The 17,577-nt window shown below is 41.7% G+C and overlaps 1 protein-coding gene across 1 annotated transcript; it reads right to left on the bottom strand.

Moving 5' to 3' along the window:
• Nucleotides 1-2,345: 2,345 nt before the first annotated feature.
• Nucleotides 2,346-17,370, bottom strand: LOC143484182 (cytochrome P450 3A30-like). The gene is made up of 14 exons (XM_076982800.1): nt 16,992-17,370; nt 15,974-16,121; nt 15,614-15,707; nt 15,358-15,410; nt 15,103-15,202; nt 12,334-12,447; nt 9,218-9,306; nt 8,814-8,962; nt 8,499-8,626; nt 7,765-7,837; nt 7,492-7,652; nt 3,385-3,611; nt 3,039-3,201; nt 2,346-2,852 (listed from the first exon to the last, which is right to left on the bottom strand). The coding sequence occupies exons 1-14, from the start codon at nt 17,002-17,004 to the stop codon at nt 2,733-2,735; spliced, it is 1,632 nt and encodes a 543-aa protein (XP_076838915.1). The 5' UTR covers nt 17,005-17,370; the 3' UTR covers nt 2,346-2,732.
• Nucleotides 17,371-17,577: the final 207 nt, after the last annotated feature.

Genomic DNA, 17,577 nt, shown 5'->3' on the forward strand with positions numbered 1-17,577 from the left:
TAGTTAAGCGCACAGGTGAAGTGGATTAGAGGGGCAAGTTCAGAGGCCTGCTGTATACCTGTAAGGTCTTGGGCCAGGCAAAACTCAAATGCATCATACATAACTAGTTCCTATATGTAAGAGAAACCTGACTTTGGCCTAGCCCAAACCTGATACACAGAGACCTTGTAGAGTTGAAGAAATAAATCAAAAAAAGATTCCATATAAGTAACTGCAGTGTGCTCGTAAGATACGTAAAGATAATATCAATTGTAGTAGTACACAAAGTTTTCAGAAACTGTAGCATTTGAAACTCTATACCAGGGGGCCACTGCTGGCACGCCGAGGCATAATCACTGGCACGCGACACGCTGGACCAGCATCAGCAAATAATAATAAAAAACCTCAGACAGAGAGCACAATCCTCCAATCAAAATCGCTCCTCAACGCTCTGCAGTCAGCTCCCGCCACAGACCCATGTTTAAATTTAGCCTAATACAAATCAGTTAGCCTACCTGATAGCTACAAGAGATGACAGAGCCTCCGGGTTAAAAAAAACAAAGCGAGGGCATTTCAACCCTGGACGGAAGACTATGGTTTGGTGTATGTCAAAGATCGTGCTGTGTGTACACTGTGCTATGACAACGTTGCGTGCCGAACTTCAGTATTAAGAAGCATTTCGAGACAAAACGACAAGACGTATAAATGTAACCAGGTTGATCTGTCACTTGTGTATAATTACACAAAATGTACTGTATTTGTTTATCTGTTTATCTAGTTGTGAATATGTGGGATCCAGACTCCTCCCCTTTCTGTTTTCTTCTTTTGTGGTGTTTTCCCCCCCCAAGTATAAATAGCGACCACCCATCTTAACTCCCCCCTTTTCATTGTAATATCGTGGGAGAGGTATGTCACTATTTGTTATCCACCCATTTTATTTCAGTTATGGTGGTGATGGGGAAATGTTTTACAAATCTGTTATTTGTGCTTCACTCACTTTTCTTCTATTATGTTTTTAGAGTGCTGGAGTGAGTTTGTCAGCACTGTTCAATGCACTTGTTATGTATCAACAGGTATGTGCAGCAAGGCATGCGCGTTGCGCGCGCGGGCCCCCTTTTCATTTTAATATCGTGGGAGAGAGTGCTGGAGTGAGTTTGTCAGCATTGTTCAATGCACTTGTTGTGTATTAACAGGAGTGGCTGATCGAATAAAAAGAAGATCGCCTACAAAGATTGCATGTGGCGGATAATACACTGCGTTTACACAACGCAGAAACACACCGGTCACATAAAGACCCCGCCAAAAGAGCCGAAGCTGTTAAACGTGCCATGGCTAGGTATGGCAAACAGTCCAGCTCTCTTAAAGTAGGGTGACTAAACGTCCGTATTTTCCGGGACATGTCCGTATTTCACGTCCTGTCCCGGGCATCCCGGGTTTTTTTTAAGTCAGGAAATGTCCTGGTTTTTAAATTACCTTCATTGGACCATTAAAATTAATTTACAGGCACTACGGCCGCACGGCACTGCGTCTGACGTAATCCCTGAACCGCGTCAAGGCTGGATTATTTATTATGGATTATACTTTCACGAGTGACCGTAGCACGCGACTCCGCACACCTCGCGTGAACCGTGGAGGTGTTTATACTTGCCGCGTCACATTCTTTGCAGTGTTGTCCGAAACGATATGTGGTAGTATAAAGGAACACTTACCTGACGAATTTTAATGTTGCATTGTGTTCCAGGTTTGAAAAGTGCTGGAATTTAGGCTAACGTGAGGGCAGCCCTGTTCAAAATGTAGACAGCGTGACTGTCAGTATGCTCCAATTTTAATTGCTGATAGTGGCACACTCATTGACTAGACATGTTGAAGTTGGCACTCCATGTCTCAAAGGACCCCTGCTCTATACTGTAATAGCATTCAGGTGAGTAATATTAGTACTCATTCAGGTGAGTAATATTACTATTCAGGTGAGTAATATTAGCATTCAGGTGATTGGGACCTAGGGTTTCAGGATGCTGCAACTCTGGGTGGGGCTGCGGCTTCAAAGGGGGTGGGGTGATGTGACTAACTTATATCTGCAGTGTAAAATATATATGTAACTTATATATCTGTAATGTTTATATATGCAATGTCTCCCCTAATTTCCTCCAGGATTAATAAACTATATTCTGTCTGATGTAACACACAGTATATGCACAATTGTTTGTGCCACTGACAAAAATATGTCGATTTCATAGTTTTATGTTCAATTTATTTTTAAATTCAAATGTTTTTAGAATTTTGACAGCTTTATTTACAATTAAATGTTTACAGCAAGTACATACTTATTGAAGAACATACTATTTATTGATAAATAAAACTCATACTTACGCATATGTACAATTTTATTTCTATAATGTACAGATGTATGACTTTTTCCATTACAATATCCTTAATGTCAGAATACGCCCCATTACTATATTAATAATGCACATTAGGGGATATTACAGAGTTCACACTTAGATATATAAACCTTAAAGAAAAGGCTATTTCTTATTAGGTGTCTTATTTTTGTTATGCAATAAAAGGTAGGATTATACATTTAAAGAGGGGATTATACAGTATATGGTGGGGTTACGTAGTTAAAGGTAGGGTTATACCGTTAAAGGGTGGGATTATACAGATAATGGTGAGGTTGTACAGTTAATTGTGGGGTTATGGATTATGCAGGGATTATGCATTACAAAACATCAAAGTAGAAATGGATGTTTAGCCTAGGAGTCCACATGGTTGTTGTTGGAGAGTTCAGTGGTGCTGTGTCTCCGAGGGGTGAATTTGAGTTTAACGGTGTCTTTAGGTGCCAACAGCCCTGTAACTCCCAGCTCCATAGGAACCTGGTCAGATACAGAGGTGACAATAAACCACAAGCATCATGAGCCTGAACCACCACAGGCTCCACCCATCACGGGTCCCATCCATCATGAGCTCCAACAATCACTGGCCCCACCCATGACCCCACCTCCCACCCACACCTGAGGTTAAGGCTTGTTGTAAATTAGATTCATTTAGACAAAACTGACCTTTGTCTCCGCACAGACATTGACATCAAAACTTTGCAGTATCTCTACGATGGCCAGCTTCATGGACACCATAGCGAACCTCATCCCAATGCAGTTCCTAGGTCCTGCCCCAAAGGGCATGAACACGTAGGGGTCTATGAGCTCCTTGTTCCCCTTAGTGAACCTGCACATGAAAGGAATAGTTACTGGGGACGGATCAGATCAGAGACATAAGGACAGGAACGGTTACTGGGAATGGATCTGATCAGAGACATTAGATAAAAGAACTATAAAAACAGACATGCACACACATATATGCAAGCACACACACACAGAGAATACTGCCTTTTCCTGATTTGGTGTGTACCTCTCTGGGTTAAAGGTGTCCGGGTCAGGCCAGTATTCTGGGTCTCTATGAAGGGAGTATATTGGTATAATGACGACTGCATCCTTCGGTATGGTGTAGCCGTTGATCTCCACGGTTTTCTTGCAGACTCTTTCCAGCCGAGCAGCAACAGGATACAACCTGAGAGACTCATTCAATGCAGCGTCCAGATAGTCCATGTTCATCACTGCATCATACTGAACTGGAGCCTTCAGGGGGAAACAAAATCAGAACTTATAGAATTGTGTAGTCAGACAAATTTTCCCATTTTCTTCATGTTCATTTTAATTCAGAGTTCCTCAGAGATCCACATTTGGCTCTATAGTTGCAATAATAGTGATTGTCTCTGATGTCTAAAACTTTACAAAGAGTGTCAGTATTTAGATAATCTGATGTAGGATATACTTAAGCTGTCTGTTATGTAGGGTATATCTGAGATAGTACTCTGATGTAAGCTATACTTCAGACAGGTCTCTGATGTAGGGTTTACTTAGTTAGCTCTAAGACAGGACTTCTTTTAACAAAGAATACACTTCAGAGACGTCTCTACTATGGGCTATTCTTCAGACTTGTGTTCACTGAACATCAATATTAAACAATGTGAAACCAGAAAATGGACAGTAGGCCTATAGAAAATTCAAATAAAACTGTGTATATTTTGTACATTTACTTTGACTTTTATTCAATTGTAGATGGTTTGATCCCAAGATAGTTCATGTCTTATCTGGTCACGCGGTGAGTACACAGTGTGTAAAACAGAGAGAAGGGTGGACCGGCTCATGCTAATAGTGAGATTGGCAGCGCCAATAGTCAGTGTGAGAAAGAAACGTGAACTCACAGCAAATAATAACAAACACAGAACAACACAGAAAACTCATCGAGCAAAAAATTAAACTAAACCATATGAACACGGGAGAAAATAGAACAAAAAACAATGAGGAAAAATAACAAAGGCAACTCAAAAGATGCGGAAAAACTCAACACGTATAATGAAACCAAGGACGCCAGGGGAAGCAACTGGCAGCAGGCAAAAAACGCCACAATAAACCAAAATAAAGGTATAACGGATAGGAAGTAAAACAGGTGGAGGAAAACTTGAGATGGGCCAGGAAGCGGCGCAGGAGACAGAGACTCGAATTAGTGACAGTTTGATAAGAGAAATAAAGGTGGCAAGACACCTTGCAATGAAACGCAACGTCAGGAAATGCAGAGAAGGGCTGAAAGAGTACCAGCATGACCAAAACGATTCAGCAGTGATCCATCACAACAAGCTTCCTTAAGTAGTGTACAGTAGCCAGGGCGACAGCTGTGACGGATCAATGGTGATTGAGCTTAAGTCTGGGACTGACTCGGGAGCCTCTAGTGCTGGCTGGAGGAGCGGCATCCGTGCCAGCCCTGACAAACCCCCCCCCCCTCTAGGCCTGAGACCCTGCGGGCCCAAGGCGATGGTCGCGGAAAAGGCTACGGTTGAGGATACGCAAGGCAGGGACCCAGGAGCGATCCTCGGGGTCATAACCCTTCCAGTCCATGAGGTATTGGTCCCGGCCCTGAACATGGCAGTGATCCAGCAGGCAGTTGACCGTGTAAGCTGGGGACCCGTCAATCATGTGAGGGGGCGGCGGCGTCGGAGCACGGGCCATACCACACAGAACCGGGTGAGGAGGAGACATGGAGACAGGAGACATGGAACACCGGGTGGACTCACATAGAAGGTGGGAGCAAAAGCCGGGAGCAAAAGTGACCGGATTAATTCGTCTGTCCACCTTAAATGGACCCAAATATCGGGAAGCCAGCTTCTTAGTACCGCTGTGGACCGGCAGGTCCTTAGTGGTGAGCCAAACACGCTGCCCAGGGTGAAATGAAAGGGCCGGCAGATGGTACAGCAATAGCTGGTGGATGCCGATAGCAAGGCCTTATGGGCTTTACGCCAGGCCAACCGACACCGTCGGATCAAAGCACAAGCCCCTGGGACAACCACCACTAGTCAGCGAACATAGGAGGAGCATAAACATAGAGACACTCAAAGGGAGACATCCCAAGGGCTGAGTGCCACAGGATGTTATGGGCGTACTCAGCCCAGAGAAGCTGATCGGACCAGGAGGTGGGATTAGCGGAGGCCAAACTCCGTCTGGCCATTAGTCTGGGGATAAAAACCTTGAGGAAAGCCTTGGCACCCAAGAGTCCCAGGAAGGCCTCCCAAAAGCGGCTGGTGAACTGAGGGCCCCTGTCGGACACCATGTCGGAGGGGAAGCTGTGGTACCGAACGATGTTGTGAAGGAACAGGGAGGCAGTCTCACAAGCTGACGGGAGCTTAGGCAGGGCCAGGAATCTGGCAGACTTCGAGAATCGATCCACTATAACTAAGATATTGGTGTTACCCTGAGAGGGAGGTAACCCAGTCACGAAATCCAGCACCAAATGTGTCCATGGTCTGGATGGGATCGGGAGAAGACACAATAATCTGGCGGGTTTCGAATGAGAAACCTTGATCCTAGTGCAGGTTTCACAGGCTGAAATGAAACGACCCACCTCCAGGTCCATCCCAGACCACCAAAACCTTCCCTGCAGGAGCATAAGAGTGCCACGTGCTCTAGGATGAGCAGCAAACGGTGAATTATGCCCCCACTCCATGATTTTCTTTCTCAGGTTTGGATGGACATACATGCAACCAGGAGGAGCACCATCAGGACCTGGAGAGTGACCGCTTGACTTCTTTTTTCACCTCCCGTTGTATGGTTGCCACTATTTTGGAGGCTGGTAAGACAGTACTGGGCTCAGATATGTTGGGGGTGACTCCCACGGATGAGACAGAGCATCTGGCTTAACATTCTTAGTACTGGGCCAATAAGAGAGCGTAAAATCCAATCACCCGAGAAACAAGGACCACCTGGCCTGTCTGGAATTCAGGTGCTTAGCTTGCTGGAGATAGGCCAAGTTCTTATGATCAGTCCACACTGGTGGTGCGTGGCCCCCTCCAGCCAGTGCCTCCACTCTTCCAAGGCCAGTTTAACCACCAAAAGCTCTTTGTCACCCATGTCATAGTTACGTTCGGCGGGCGTCATGTGATGAGAAAAATAAGCGCATGGATGGGGGGTCCCAGTTCTCTAGGAGAGGACGGTGCCCACCCCGTAATTGGAGGCATCGACCTCGACAATGAACGGGAGTTCAGGGTCAGGCATGCACAACACAGGTTCTGAGGTGAACTGTTTTTTCAGGCTGTCGAACGATTGCTGTGCCTCAGGAGACCAGACAAAGGGACCGGGAGTTCTTTTAGTGAGAGCAATGAGAGGAGCAGCCAGGGTGCTGAAACCTTTAATAAAACGGGGGTGGAAATTGGCGAAACCCAAGAAACGCTGAACCAGGTGATGCTGATTGAGCTTATTGAGTCTGGGACTGACTCGAGAGCCTCTAGTGGTGGCTGGAAGAGCGGCATCCGAGCCAGCCCTGACAAAAGTACTACTTTTTAACATCTCTATTCCTTTTCACCACTCTTAAAAGACATTTTGTCACAGAGGACCCTGAGTGATGAAATGTTTAAGGTGTTATTTTATCCCATTCGAACTGCAAACATGCGAAGATGCATTCAGACATGGTAGACATGAGGCTACTGTTTTGAACAATGAAGTTTTAAGTGGGATTTGTGAATGTAACTTCAAATTGTAATATCACAATCACTGCTGACATCACCATTTTTGAAATCACACTATTATTTTAATATTTTTAACTTTTCTTTACAGCTCTAAACTGCCTCCATACCAAGTTTTTTAGAATGTGTTATAATGGATGTCTATTAAGAAATGAAACAAAGTTGACCAGACAAAAAAAAATCTTTGGTTCCAACTGTCTGCAATGAAAAGAAAAGTTGCCCCAACATTTGATTAGAGGTTGTATTTACAAATAATTGTTTTCAAGATGGAAGGTTATGAAATAGACTCAATATATACTGATTATAAACTAGACATATACTGAGTATGGACTGGAATATAGACTGACTATAGACTGAATATAGACTTCTAAGTAACAATAGTCTCCACCGTAGACACAGCTCTGTTTGCAACTTGTGTGTTTGTCAGAATGAGAGAGTGCCACCTTGTCTGGGAAGGTTTGGTCAATCTCCTCCTGGAGTTTTTTCATGGTTTCTGGGTTGGTGGCCATGTTGTAGAAAAAGAAGGTCAGTGTAGCACTAGTCGTCTCGTAGCCAGCAAAGATGAAGATCATCGACTGGGACAGGATCTCATGATCATTCAGGCCTACAGAGATCACACATGCATGCACACACACACAAACAAAAAACTATAGGAAATAGTGGCACATCTGTCAGCAAGTATAAATGTATTAAAATGTTGAAACTGAAGACAGTACCTTTGCTCATGTTGTTTTCATCTTTTTCTGACTTCTGAGACTCAATCATCAGCTGCATGAAGTCCACTCGTGTCTGCAGATCACGAGACATGAAGGGACCAATTAAATTTAAATAACATGACTGGTCAGCCATCTTGGCTAATCAGATGAGCACCTTCAAAAACAGACCTAGGAACACTGGGAATCATGTGATCTAATCCATCCATCCATTCTAAACAGTAACACATGGAGTCATTCTTACCCACAGTGGTTAGGATCTATAATTAGCCCTTTCCCTGTAAGCTCATATTAGACCCCCCTCTCCCTGTCACCTGCGATCAGACCCCTCACTGTGAGATGGTATCAGACCCCTCACTAAGATGGTATCAGACCTCTTACTGTGAGATGATATCAGACCCACTGTGAGCAAATATACTCGAATATAGGTTTATTTTGTCTGATAACTGTAACAACACAATAGTGTATAAATCCGTGCAGACATTTTGTCATCCGTTATAACACATACATATATAGCCATTATCACCTAAAAGAACTGTGTGTAGCTATCTGTCTATCTATCTTCATTGTAAAATAACTCATTTGAGTTTCCATCAACCTGGAATTGATATGCAAAATATAAGATACTTATTTGATTTTGTAACTTTTGTTACAAAATTTTGTTTTTTATTTACTAAACATCTGCACAATATTTTTGCATTTCATCATCATGTTTATCACCTGAAGTCTGAATGTACCTTAACATCCGTGACTTTTCGTTCGGACTTGATCTTTTTTAAAGAGGCGTAGAAGAAATCAGTGACGGAAGTTGGAAAGAAAGCGAAATCCATTTTCTCCAGTAGAGGTGCGATGAAGGGAAACAGAGCTGTGAAAAAGAACACAACATGATAGAACACAACATGACAACATGATATGATAGAACACAACATGACAGAACACAACTTGACAGTCATTTGTATCCACACTTTGAGGGATTTTTTTGGGGGGGGTATAATGGTTGTGCTATAAATGGTTGTGTTATAATAGTTGGTTGATGTATAATGATTTATTACCAACAGCAAGGAAGAGTGGGTTGAGAAAGTCAAATTTCAGCATCTTCTTGATGTTGGTTACAAAGAGGTCCTCAGGGTTGTTGAGGGAATCAATATCAACACTGAACGCTGTGCTAGTTACCACATCCATACTGTAGGCTCCAAAGAATCTGAAATCACAGATGACATCAAAACTGTTACCTCAGGATAAAATATAATTTGTAATGGATCTTTGTTATAGTATTTTAAGAATGATGCCATATTCAGTACATCATTTAAGATATAATTGATGTTATGTATAAGCAGTTTGTATCCAGTATGTACTGATTCGTTAACATCAAGTGTAGTTTGTGTTCAGTATGATGGTACAAAGTTCTTAATGTCATGTGTGTTAAGTAGTTTGTGTTCAGTAGGGTGGTACTGACTCCTTAACGTCTGCTGCTTCCTCACGCTTTGATGTTTTCTCTAGATTTCTAACTAGAGAGCGGGAGTGTGTCTTCATGATCCCAAACATCTAAGAACACACAGTTGAACCCTACATTACCAGATGTTTACCAGTACGTATGTTAATAATCAGAATGGTTTACATTTAATAGAATTGTGTTTAAATATGGATTTAAAGGTTTTCACTGTGAAAAATAAGTTGAAAGAGAAAATAATAAAAAGCAAAAATCATAAAAAAATAAATACTGAATAAAAATAGCAAAACCAGAGAAAAAACGCTGGGATTCATGGTGACAGCTCCAGACCCCTCCTTGTGGGCGTGTCGTTACATTGTCTGCATGCAGTTATGTCTAGAGGTGGGCGATACTGGGAATTGTGGTATCGATCCGATACCAAGTAAATACTGGGCCAATATCGCCGATATCGATACCGATGCCGATACTTTTTAATAGATCATAGATCCAAAGGATGCAAAAGATCTAGGATACAATTTCTCCAAACGTTGAATGTGACAACAAAATACTTTATCACAATCAATATTTTTGTTTAGAAACAAGGGAACAGCAACAAAACAAAGTTTGCCTTAACATTAGGAAAATAAATCTTTTTGAATGAATTTATATTTATATAGCGCATATTTATTTAGCGCATTTCAAGATAGTCAAGGTCGCTTTACAATTTTAACATAGGTACAAGTCTTACACAACCAATCACACACCGACTGGAAGCAGCAGCCAATTGCACACAGCGTACTCTCTACCAGATGCCACAGCCCCCTTGAGGACTGAATGGGGTGCAGGAAGTGGAGAGAGGACAGAGCACCACCCACCACTGGGCATACAAGCACACACACATTCATGCACAGACACCTGCTTTTCTATTGAACAGAGACACACAGTTACACACTCAGGGAGAATTAGTCAGGGAATGCCAATTTACCTAACTTCCATGTTTTTGGACTGTGGGAGGAAACCAGAGACACCTGAGGAAACCCACGCAGACATGGGGAAAAATGGAAATTCCCCTCAGATAGGGACTTGAACCCAAGACCCCAGTGCTAACCACCAAGCCACCGTGTGGCCCAAACAAGTAGAATACACAAAAAATACAAAAATGAATAAAAATATCTCCTCACTAGATATCTTTTCTTTTTCTTTCTTTCTGTTTATTTTTTTAATAGAATTGTTCATAGGAAAAAAGGAATTTTCTTCCTTTCATTGCAATTGTTTTTTTCTTAAATAAACAGAGTAAAAAAATGACAGAAAATCATTAATCTATTTTTTTTTACCTCTGTATGTTTAAAGTCTCTATAAATTTCATACTTGTATGGCTGTGTAAATATTCCTTGAAGATAAATTGTTCATAATATTTTTTCTAGTCCACCTCTCATATTATATCTTTCAAACCTTATGTAATTTTGTTGCACTATGTGCACTTGCCTGTTGATTTAATTCTATAAAATACCCTGTTGTGAGATAATTAAAGCTTAATCTAATGTTATCTTAGATAACACTTTTACAAATGTACTAGGTTATTATCTCAATGTCTTAATTATATATATTATATAATATATATACAGTGATTCCTCGTCACTTCACGCTTCAGCTTGTGCGGCTTCACTCTTTCGCAGATTTTTATAAGATATTAATTTGAAAAATAATTTGTGGATCTTCGCTTTTTCGCCGTTTTTTTTTTTTTGCGTCATTCGATCGCAAAAAAATTTTTTTAAATGAATTTTTACATGAAAGAATCACAAAATGTATAGAAAAATAATATATTACAAATGTTAATTCTAACAATAAAGGAATGTTATAAATAATAAAATAGTACGAATTACAGTACATATTGCATAAACGACGGATTTCTGTAGGCTACTTTTCTTCCTCTCTGACATTTCAAAACTCCTGTGGTGTCTCTCTCCGTACTGTGAGTGTCAACTCAGCGCTGATTGGGTGGGCCAGGCTGAGTGGGCGGTGCCAGGCTGAGCCTACCTGCATGGCTGTTTGGCTGGCGCTGCTGAGCCACATGACAGTGCAACAACAAAAAACGAGAGGGGGGCGGGTCACTGCTCCGTGCTGTGTGACGCAGCGCTGCTCTTACAGACAGAGGAGACTTTGATGAATCCGCGTGCACAGCAGTCAGTGCATGCGGGAGAGAAAAAAAGCTAGAGTATCGATCTTTTTACACGAGTATTGTTCAATATCAATACCAGCGTTGGTATCGATATTATCGATATTTGGATCGATCCGCCCACCTCTAGTTATGTCCATGTTTGTAGTTCCGTGGGTGTGGGTCGTTAGTGAGCATGTTCGTTGGTCTCACTTGTGTCTTGTCTTGTCATCACTGAGGAATGTGTTCTGCACCTATTTAACTATTTGAGTTGCATGTATGTATGAAAGGTGCTATACAAATAAAGATTATTATTATTATTATTTATTATTTAATGTGCGTTCGCACAATGTCTCGTGCTCGTCTTTGTCTGAAGCTCGTGCCGTTGTGAGTGTTATATGTCGAGTGCTTGCGCTATCAGTGCCGCACTTTATGCGTTGTGCACCTAATAAACGTTGTATGTCTGAAAGTACCCGCTCGTCGTGCCTGCCCCCTCCTACCATAACACAGGTAAACTGTGACACAGTTATATACAGGGTTGCCAACTCTCACGCATTGAGCGTGAGACACACGCATTTGACTCTCTCACGCCACACTTCCGATTTCTCACGCCGAAAAAAAAAAATCTAGTTTATTTAACTCTGATTTACATCTATGATTCAATGAGTTACTAGTTCGCTCTGGCGCCAACCACTGGTGATCGATCGATCGCGATATAAGTGTGGCATTATAGTCATACTGTATAGCAATATAGCAGTGCAGTAGTGTAGCAGTATATCAGTGTAGCATAGGGTGACCATATTGTAATTTGGGAAAACCAGGACACCCTGTAGCGAGGGGGGGGGGGTTATAGCAGGGTAGCATTATAGCCATATAGTAATGTAGCAGGTAGCATTAAAGTCATATAGCAGTATAGTAGTGTAGAATTATAGTCATATAGCAGTAGGCCTATAGCAGTGGTGTTTAGTGAGGCTAAGTGTCCACACACCTCCTTCAGTCTCCCGCTGGTGAAAGAGGGGGACAGGACACCCCGGATTCTTCTCCAGTCGTCGTCCTCGACGATGGACACAGCGTCATACAATGGCCCATTCAGACGGAAATTCTGACACATAAAGACCGAATGTACAGCGTGAGAACTACAGTCAAAACTTCCTACACCTGCTTGTATGCTTGTATGTGCGATGGGGATTTTTTGCGTGCTCACAGACTGTTGTCCTGTTGTGAGAATAATCTGTGGTCATATTTTTTTGTCTCCTCCAAATGTTTATCTCTCTATGTGTCTCCCCTAATCTGTCAATGGCAGTGTTCTCTTGATGCTGTGGCCACTCTGGGATCTCGGTGCTTTACACCGTCGCCCCGGGGGAACTGAATCTCCCACTTGAGGGATCAATAAAGTATAACATAACATAACATAACCTTTTTAATTGAAACATTTAAATGTGGTTTAACCAAACAAATATACAAGTATATAGTACAGATGAGGAGTATAGTTGAGACAGTGTAGATGAGGAGCATAGATGAGACAGTACATAAGCGGAGTATAAATGAGGACTATATAAAGATGAGGAGTATGAGGAGTATAGATGAGACAGTACATAAGCGGAGTATACACTCACTGGCTCTTTATTGAGTACTTGCTAGTACCAGGTTGTACCCTCGTTTGCCTTCAGAACTGCCTTAATCCTTCATGGCATAGATTCAACAAGATACTGCAGATTTGTCGGCTGCACATCCATGATGTAAATCTCCTATTCCACCACATCCCAAAGGTGCTCTATTGGACTGAGATCTGGTGACTGTGGAGGCCATTCGAGTACAGTGAAATAATTGTTGTGTTCAAGAAACCAGTCTGAGATGATTTTTGCTTTATGAAATGGCTCGTTATCCTGCTGGAAGTAGCCATCACGAGGTGAGTAAACTGTGGTCATAAAGGAATGGACATGGTTAGCAACAATACTCAGGTTGGCTGTGGCATTGACACGATGCTCAACTGGTACTAATGGGCCCAAAGTGTGCCAGGAAAATATCCCCCACACCATTGCACCACCACCACCAGCCTGAACCATTGATACAAGGCAGGATGGATCCATGCTTTCATGTTGTTAACATCAAGTTCTGATGTTAACATCTGAATGTCGCAGCAGAAATCGAGACTCCTCAGACCAGGCCACGTTCTTCCAATCTTCTTTTGTCCAATTTTGGTGCAAATTGTAGCCTCAGTTTCCTGTTCTTAGCTGACAGGATTGGCACCCGGTGTGGTCTTCTGCTGCTGTAGACCATCTGCCTCAAGGTTTGATGTGTTGTGCATTCAGAGATGCTCTTCTGCATGCGTCGGTTGTAACAACTGGTTATTTGAGTTACTGTTGCCGTTCTATCAGCTCAAATCAGTCTGGCCATTCTCCTCTGACCTTTGGCATCAACAAGGCATTTGCACCCACAGAACTGCCACTCACTGGATATTTTTCTCTTTTTTGGACCATTCTCTGTAAACCCTAGAGATGGTTGTGTGTGAAAATCCCAGTAGATCAGCAGTTTCTGAAATACTCACATCAGTCCGTCTGGCACCATCAACCATGCCATGTTCAGAGTCATTTAAATCACCTTTCTTCCCCATTCTGATGCTCGCTTTGAACTGCAGCAGATCGTCTTGGCCATGTCTACATGCCTAAATGTATTGAGTTGCTGCCATGTGATTAGCAGATTCAATAATTGCGTTAATAAAAGTTGGACACATGTTCCTAATCAAGTGGCCGATGAGTGTATATACACTATATTGCCAAAAATATTCGCTCACCTTCCTTGACTTAAATATAAGCTTAAGTGACATCCCATTCCTAATCCATAGGGTTCAATATGTAATATATAATACCTTTTGCAGCTAGAACAGCTTCAACTCTTCTGGGAAGGCTGTCCACAAGGTTTAGGAGTGTGTTTATAGGGATATTTGACCATTCTTCCAGAAGTGCATTTGTGAGGTCACATACTGATGTTGGATGAGAAGGTCTGGCTCTCAGTCTCCCGTCTAATTCATCTCAAAGGTGTTCTATCGGGTTGAGGTCAGGACTCAGTACAGGCCAGTCAAGTTCATCCACACCAGATGGTGCACTGGTGCACAGTCATGTTGGAAGAGGAAGGGACCAGCTCCAAACTGTTCCCACAAAGTTGGGAGTATGGAATAGTTCAAAATGTCTTGGTATGCTGAAGCTTTCAGAGTTCCTTTAACTGGAACTATGGGGCCAAGCCCAGCTCCTGAAAAACAACCCAGACTCGTCCCAGTCAAACCCAGACTCGTCCATCAGATTGCCAGATGGAGAATGCAATTTGTCTTTCCAGAGAACGCACCTCCACTGCTCTAGAGTCTAGTGGTGTTGTGCTTTACACCACTGCATCCAATGCTTGGCATTACACTTGGTCATGTATGGCTTGGATGCAGCTGATCAACCATGGAAACCCATTCCATGAAGCTCTCTGTACACTGTTCTTGAGCTAATCTGAAGGCCACATGAAGTTTGGATGTCTATAGTGATTGCATTCTGCGCTTCATCATCCACTGACCCCGCTCCATCAGTTTGCATGGCCTACCACTTCATGGCTGAGTTGCTGTCATTCCCTAACACTTCCATTTTCTCCTCATATTTGAGGAGTATATATGAGGAGTATAGATGAGGCAGCATATTTGAGGAATACAGATGAGGAGTATATATGGGGAGTATATACTGTATGAGGAGTATAGATGTACAAACATGGTAAGTCTTACTCTTCTGTTGGTGAAAAGGGAGTAGCATTCTTTGACCAGGATAGTTTTGATCATCTCTTTGTCCATGATGCTCAACACAGGCTGCCTGGCATCATATATACTGAAAGAGAAATAAGAGAAGTAAATACCTGTTCCAGTCACAGCTCTAACTAGCCTCTTGTGTTAAAGTGTCGGGGGTTTAAGATAACTTTTCTATACTACTGTAACTATCTATATATCTATAAGACCATCTGATGTACAAGTGTTTATACTCACCCCCATATTCTTCCATATTTCTTAAAGCACTCAAAATCAAAATACTGGAAACCCTGTAAAAACACAGACCATACGCATAATGAAAGTACTGAAAACGATTTCATGTTGCAGTATCATGTTCATATTACAGTGATCTTATGCTGCAGTATCATGTTCATGGTAATGTGACCTCATACTATAGTGTTCTGTTCATGTTACTGATCTAATGTTGCAGTGTGTTTATGTTAAAGTGGCAGTGTGGTCATTTACGATTTACCTTCTTATATTCTAACATGTTTCCAATGAACGGTAAAGGTTTAGGACCAGGAATTCCCAGCCTAGTAAAGAAACTGTGGGGCCAATATCCATATCTGCAAATTACAGAAAAACATTGTTTTCATCTGGAAATTATAGAATAACAAGATCACTAGATCCCATTACTAACATTATAAACCAGTTTATATTACTATTACTAGCATTATAGACCCATTTATGTTCCCATTACTTTTGAACAAAGCTGAATTAAACATTCATAAGTACTAAGAAACGAAACACTAACTTGTAAGGTCATATTATATACAAAAAAACTGTTGTTAATAACTGAAAAATACATTAAATAAATGAATAGTGTACTTACAGAACTACCAGGCTCAGAAACAGTATCAGAAGGGCCCATGTTTCAGCAGAGAACACCCAAAAGAAACCCATTATTACTGTTAATGGACTGAGCACAAAGACACGGTTTCTCCAGACAATACAGAACAGCAGGTAGAAACACCTTTTACCTGCAAAGGAAAGCGCTTTTAAACCTCAGTCTACAGGTTAATTATTAAACACACACACACACACACACACACACAGAGAGCTAGCCTCTGCATATTTCCGCTGGGGTACGTCATACTGAACTTTAAACACACTCCCTTGCACCATCACACACATGCTTACATTACTGTACTTGTGATCCGTTCATACATCTAAAGAACAAACTGCTGGTTTGTGTAGTGGGAAACTGCCCTGCCTCAACATCACCTCAACACCACCTCTACACTGTCTCACCAGCCCCTCAACACCGCCTCAATCTACATTTCTGAGAGCCAAAACCAGGAACCTGACCCTCTGCTGACATCTGATCTTCACATTTACTCCATGTTTGGTGAGGTGAAAGGAGTTTGTCTATTTGTGTCCTGTGAGAACAAAGCAGGCACTCAGGGTGTGTCAGAGGCCCAGGAGGGGCAACCCCATGACCTTAAACAGACTTTACAATTACCTACCTGGCAGGGGGCAACTGATCGGACTTCTGTGATGAGCTTCTGGACCAATATATCTGACATATATATTTATGTATTATTAGCATTATTAATAATAATGATAATAACAAATAATAAAAATAACAGAAACCTATACGTCCTCGCTCTGATTAGGACACCTGAGTGGCAAGGATCATTAATTCTTCTCTAAACTCATCACATGTTCAAAACTCTGAAACATGGCAAGCACTTGTTTCCTCTCCACCACCAGTTAGCTTGTTTAACCAGCCAAGCCAAAAAGTAAACATTTGTCATTCCATTATTCTGTCACAGAGAAGGAGAAACCTCACCTTGCTAGGCTGTAATTACCTGAACATATTTAACCACTTAGGAAACATTACATCTCACCGTTAATGTCCATAAATCACTAAGTACAGGTAACTTTGAGGCCGTTGACTGGTCTTTCAGATTCTGTGTCATGATTCATGATTGTTTTGATTTTGTGTCCCGTCGGTTTCCCAGTTTTCCATGTGCTCATGTTGACTTCCTTGTTTAGTCCATGTGCTTTTCTTTTTTATCCTTCTGTTCCACACCTCCTTGTTTAGCTCCCCACCATAGTCAGATTCATTGATGTCTTGTTTAGCTCTAGTTTACGTTCTATTTAAGCTCTATGTACTCACAGCTTACGCTAAAGCCACAAAGTAACTTTTAACATTTAACATTGATTAGTGAAAGTAAAACCCAAATGATCACGAAAGGGACAAATATTCAGAGATGGGATTAAAATGCAGTTACTTCATTGGATTTGTAACTGTGGGAACAAAAAAGATCATATTTATAATGTAACCCATTTATGTAATGCTACAAAATTTATATGGAACTTATATGTAGTGTAACATGTATAACATTTTTGTGTGCTGCTGTGTTGTGAATTAAAACATAATCTTTCTGCTTTTGGAGCAAGTCTAAACTAACAAGTTTCAAAGCTGTGCAT

Source organism: Brachyhypopomus gauderio, chromosome 20, assembly GCF_052324685.1.
Source record: "Brachyhypopomus gauderio isolate BG-103 chromosome 20, BGAUD_0.2, whole genome shotgun sequence".
NCBI classification, from domain to species: domain Eukaryota; kingdom Metazoa; phylum Chordata; class Actinopteri; order Gymnotiformes; family Hypopomidae; genus Brachyhypopomus; species Brachyhypopomus gauderio.

Coding starts and splice junctions, on each gene's coding strand:
- LOC143484182 (XM_076982800.1), bottom strand. Junction 15,411..15,613: donor ACATGTTAGAATATAAGAAG/GTAAATCGTAAA, acceptor GTGTTTTTACAG/GGTTTCCAGTATTTTGATTT. Junction 15,203..15,357: donor AAATATGGAAGAATATGGGG/GTGAGTATAAAC, acceptor TTTCTCTTTCAG/TATATATGATGCCAGGCAGC.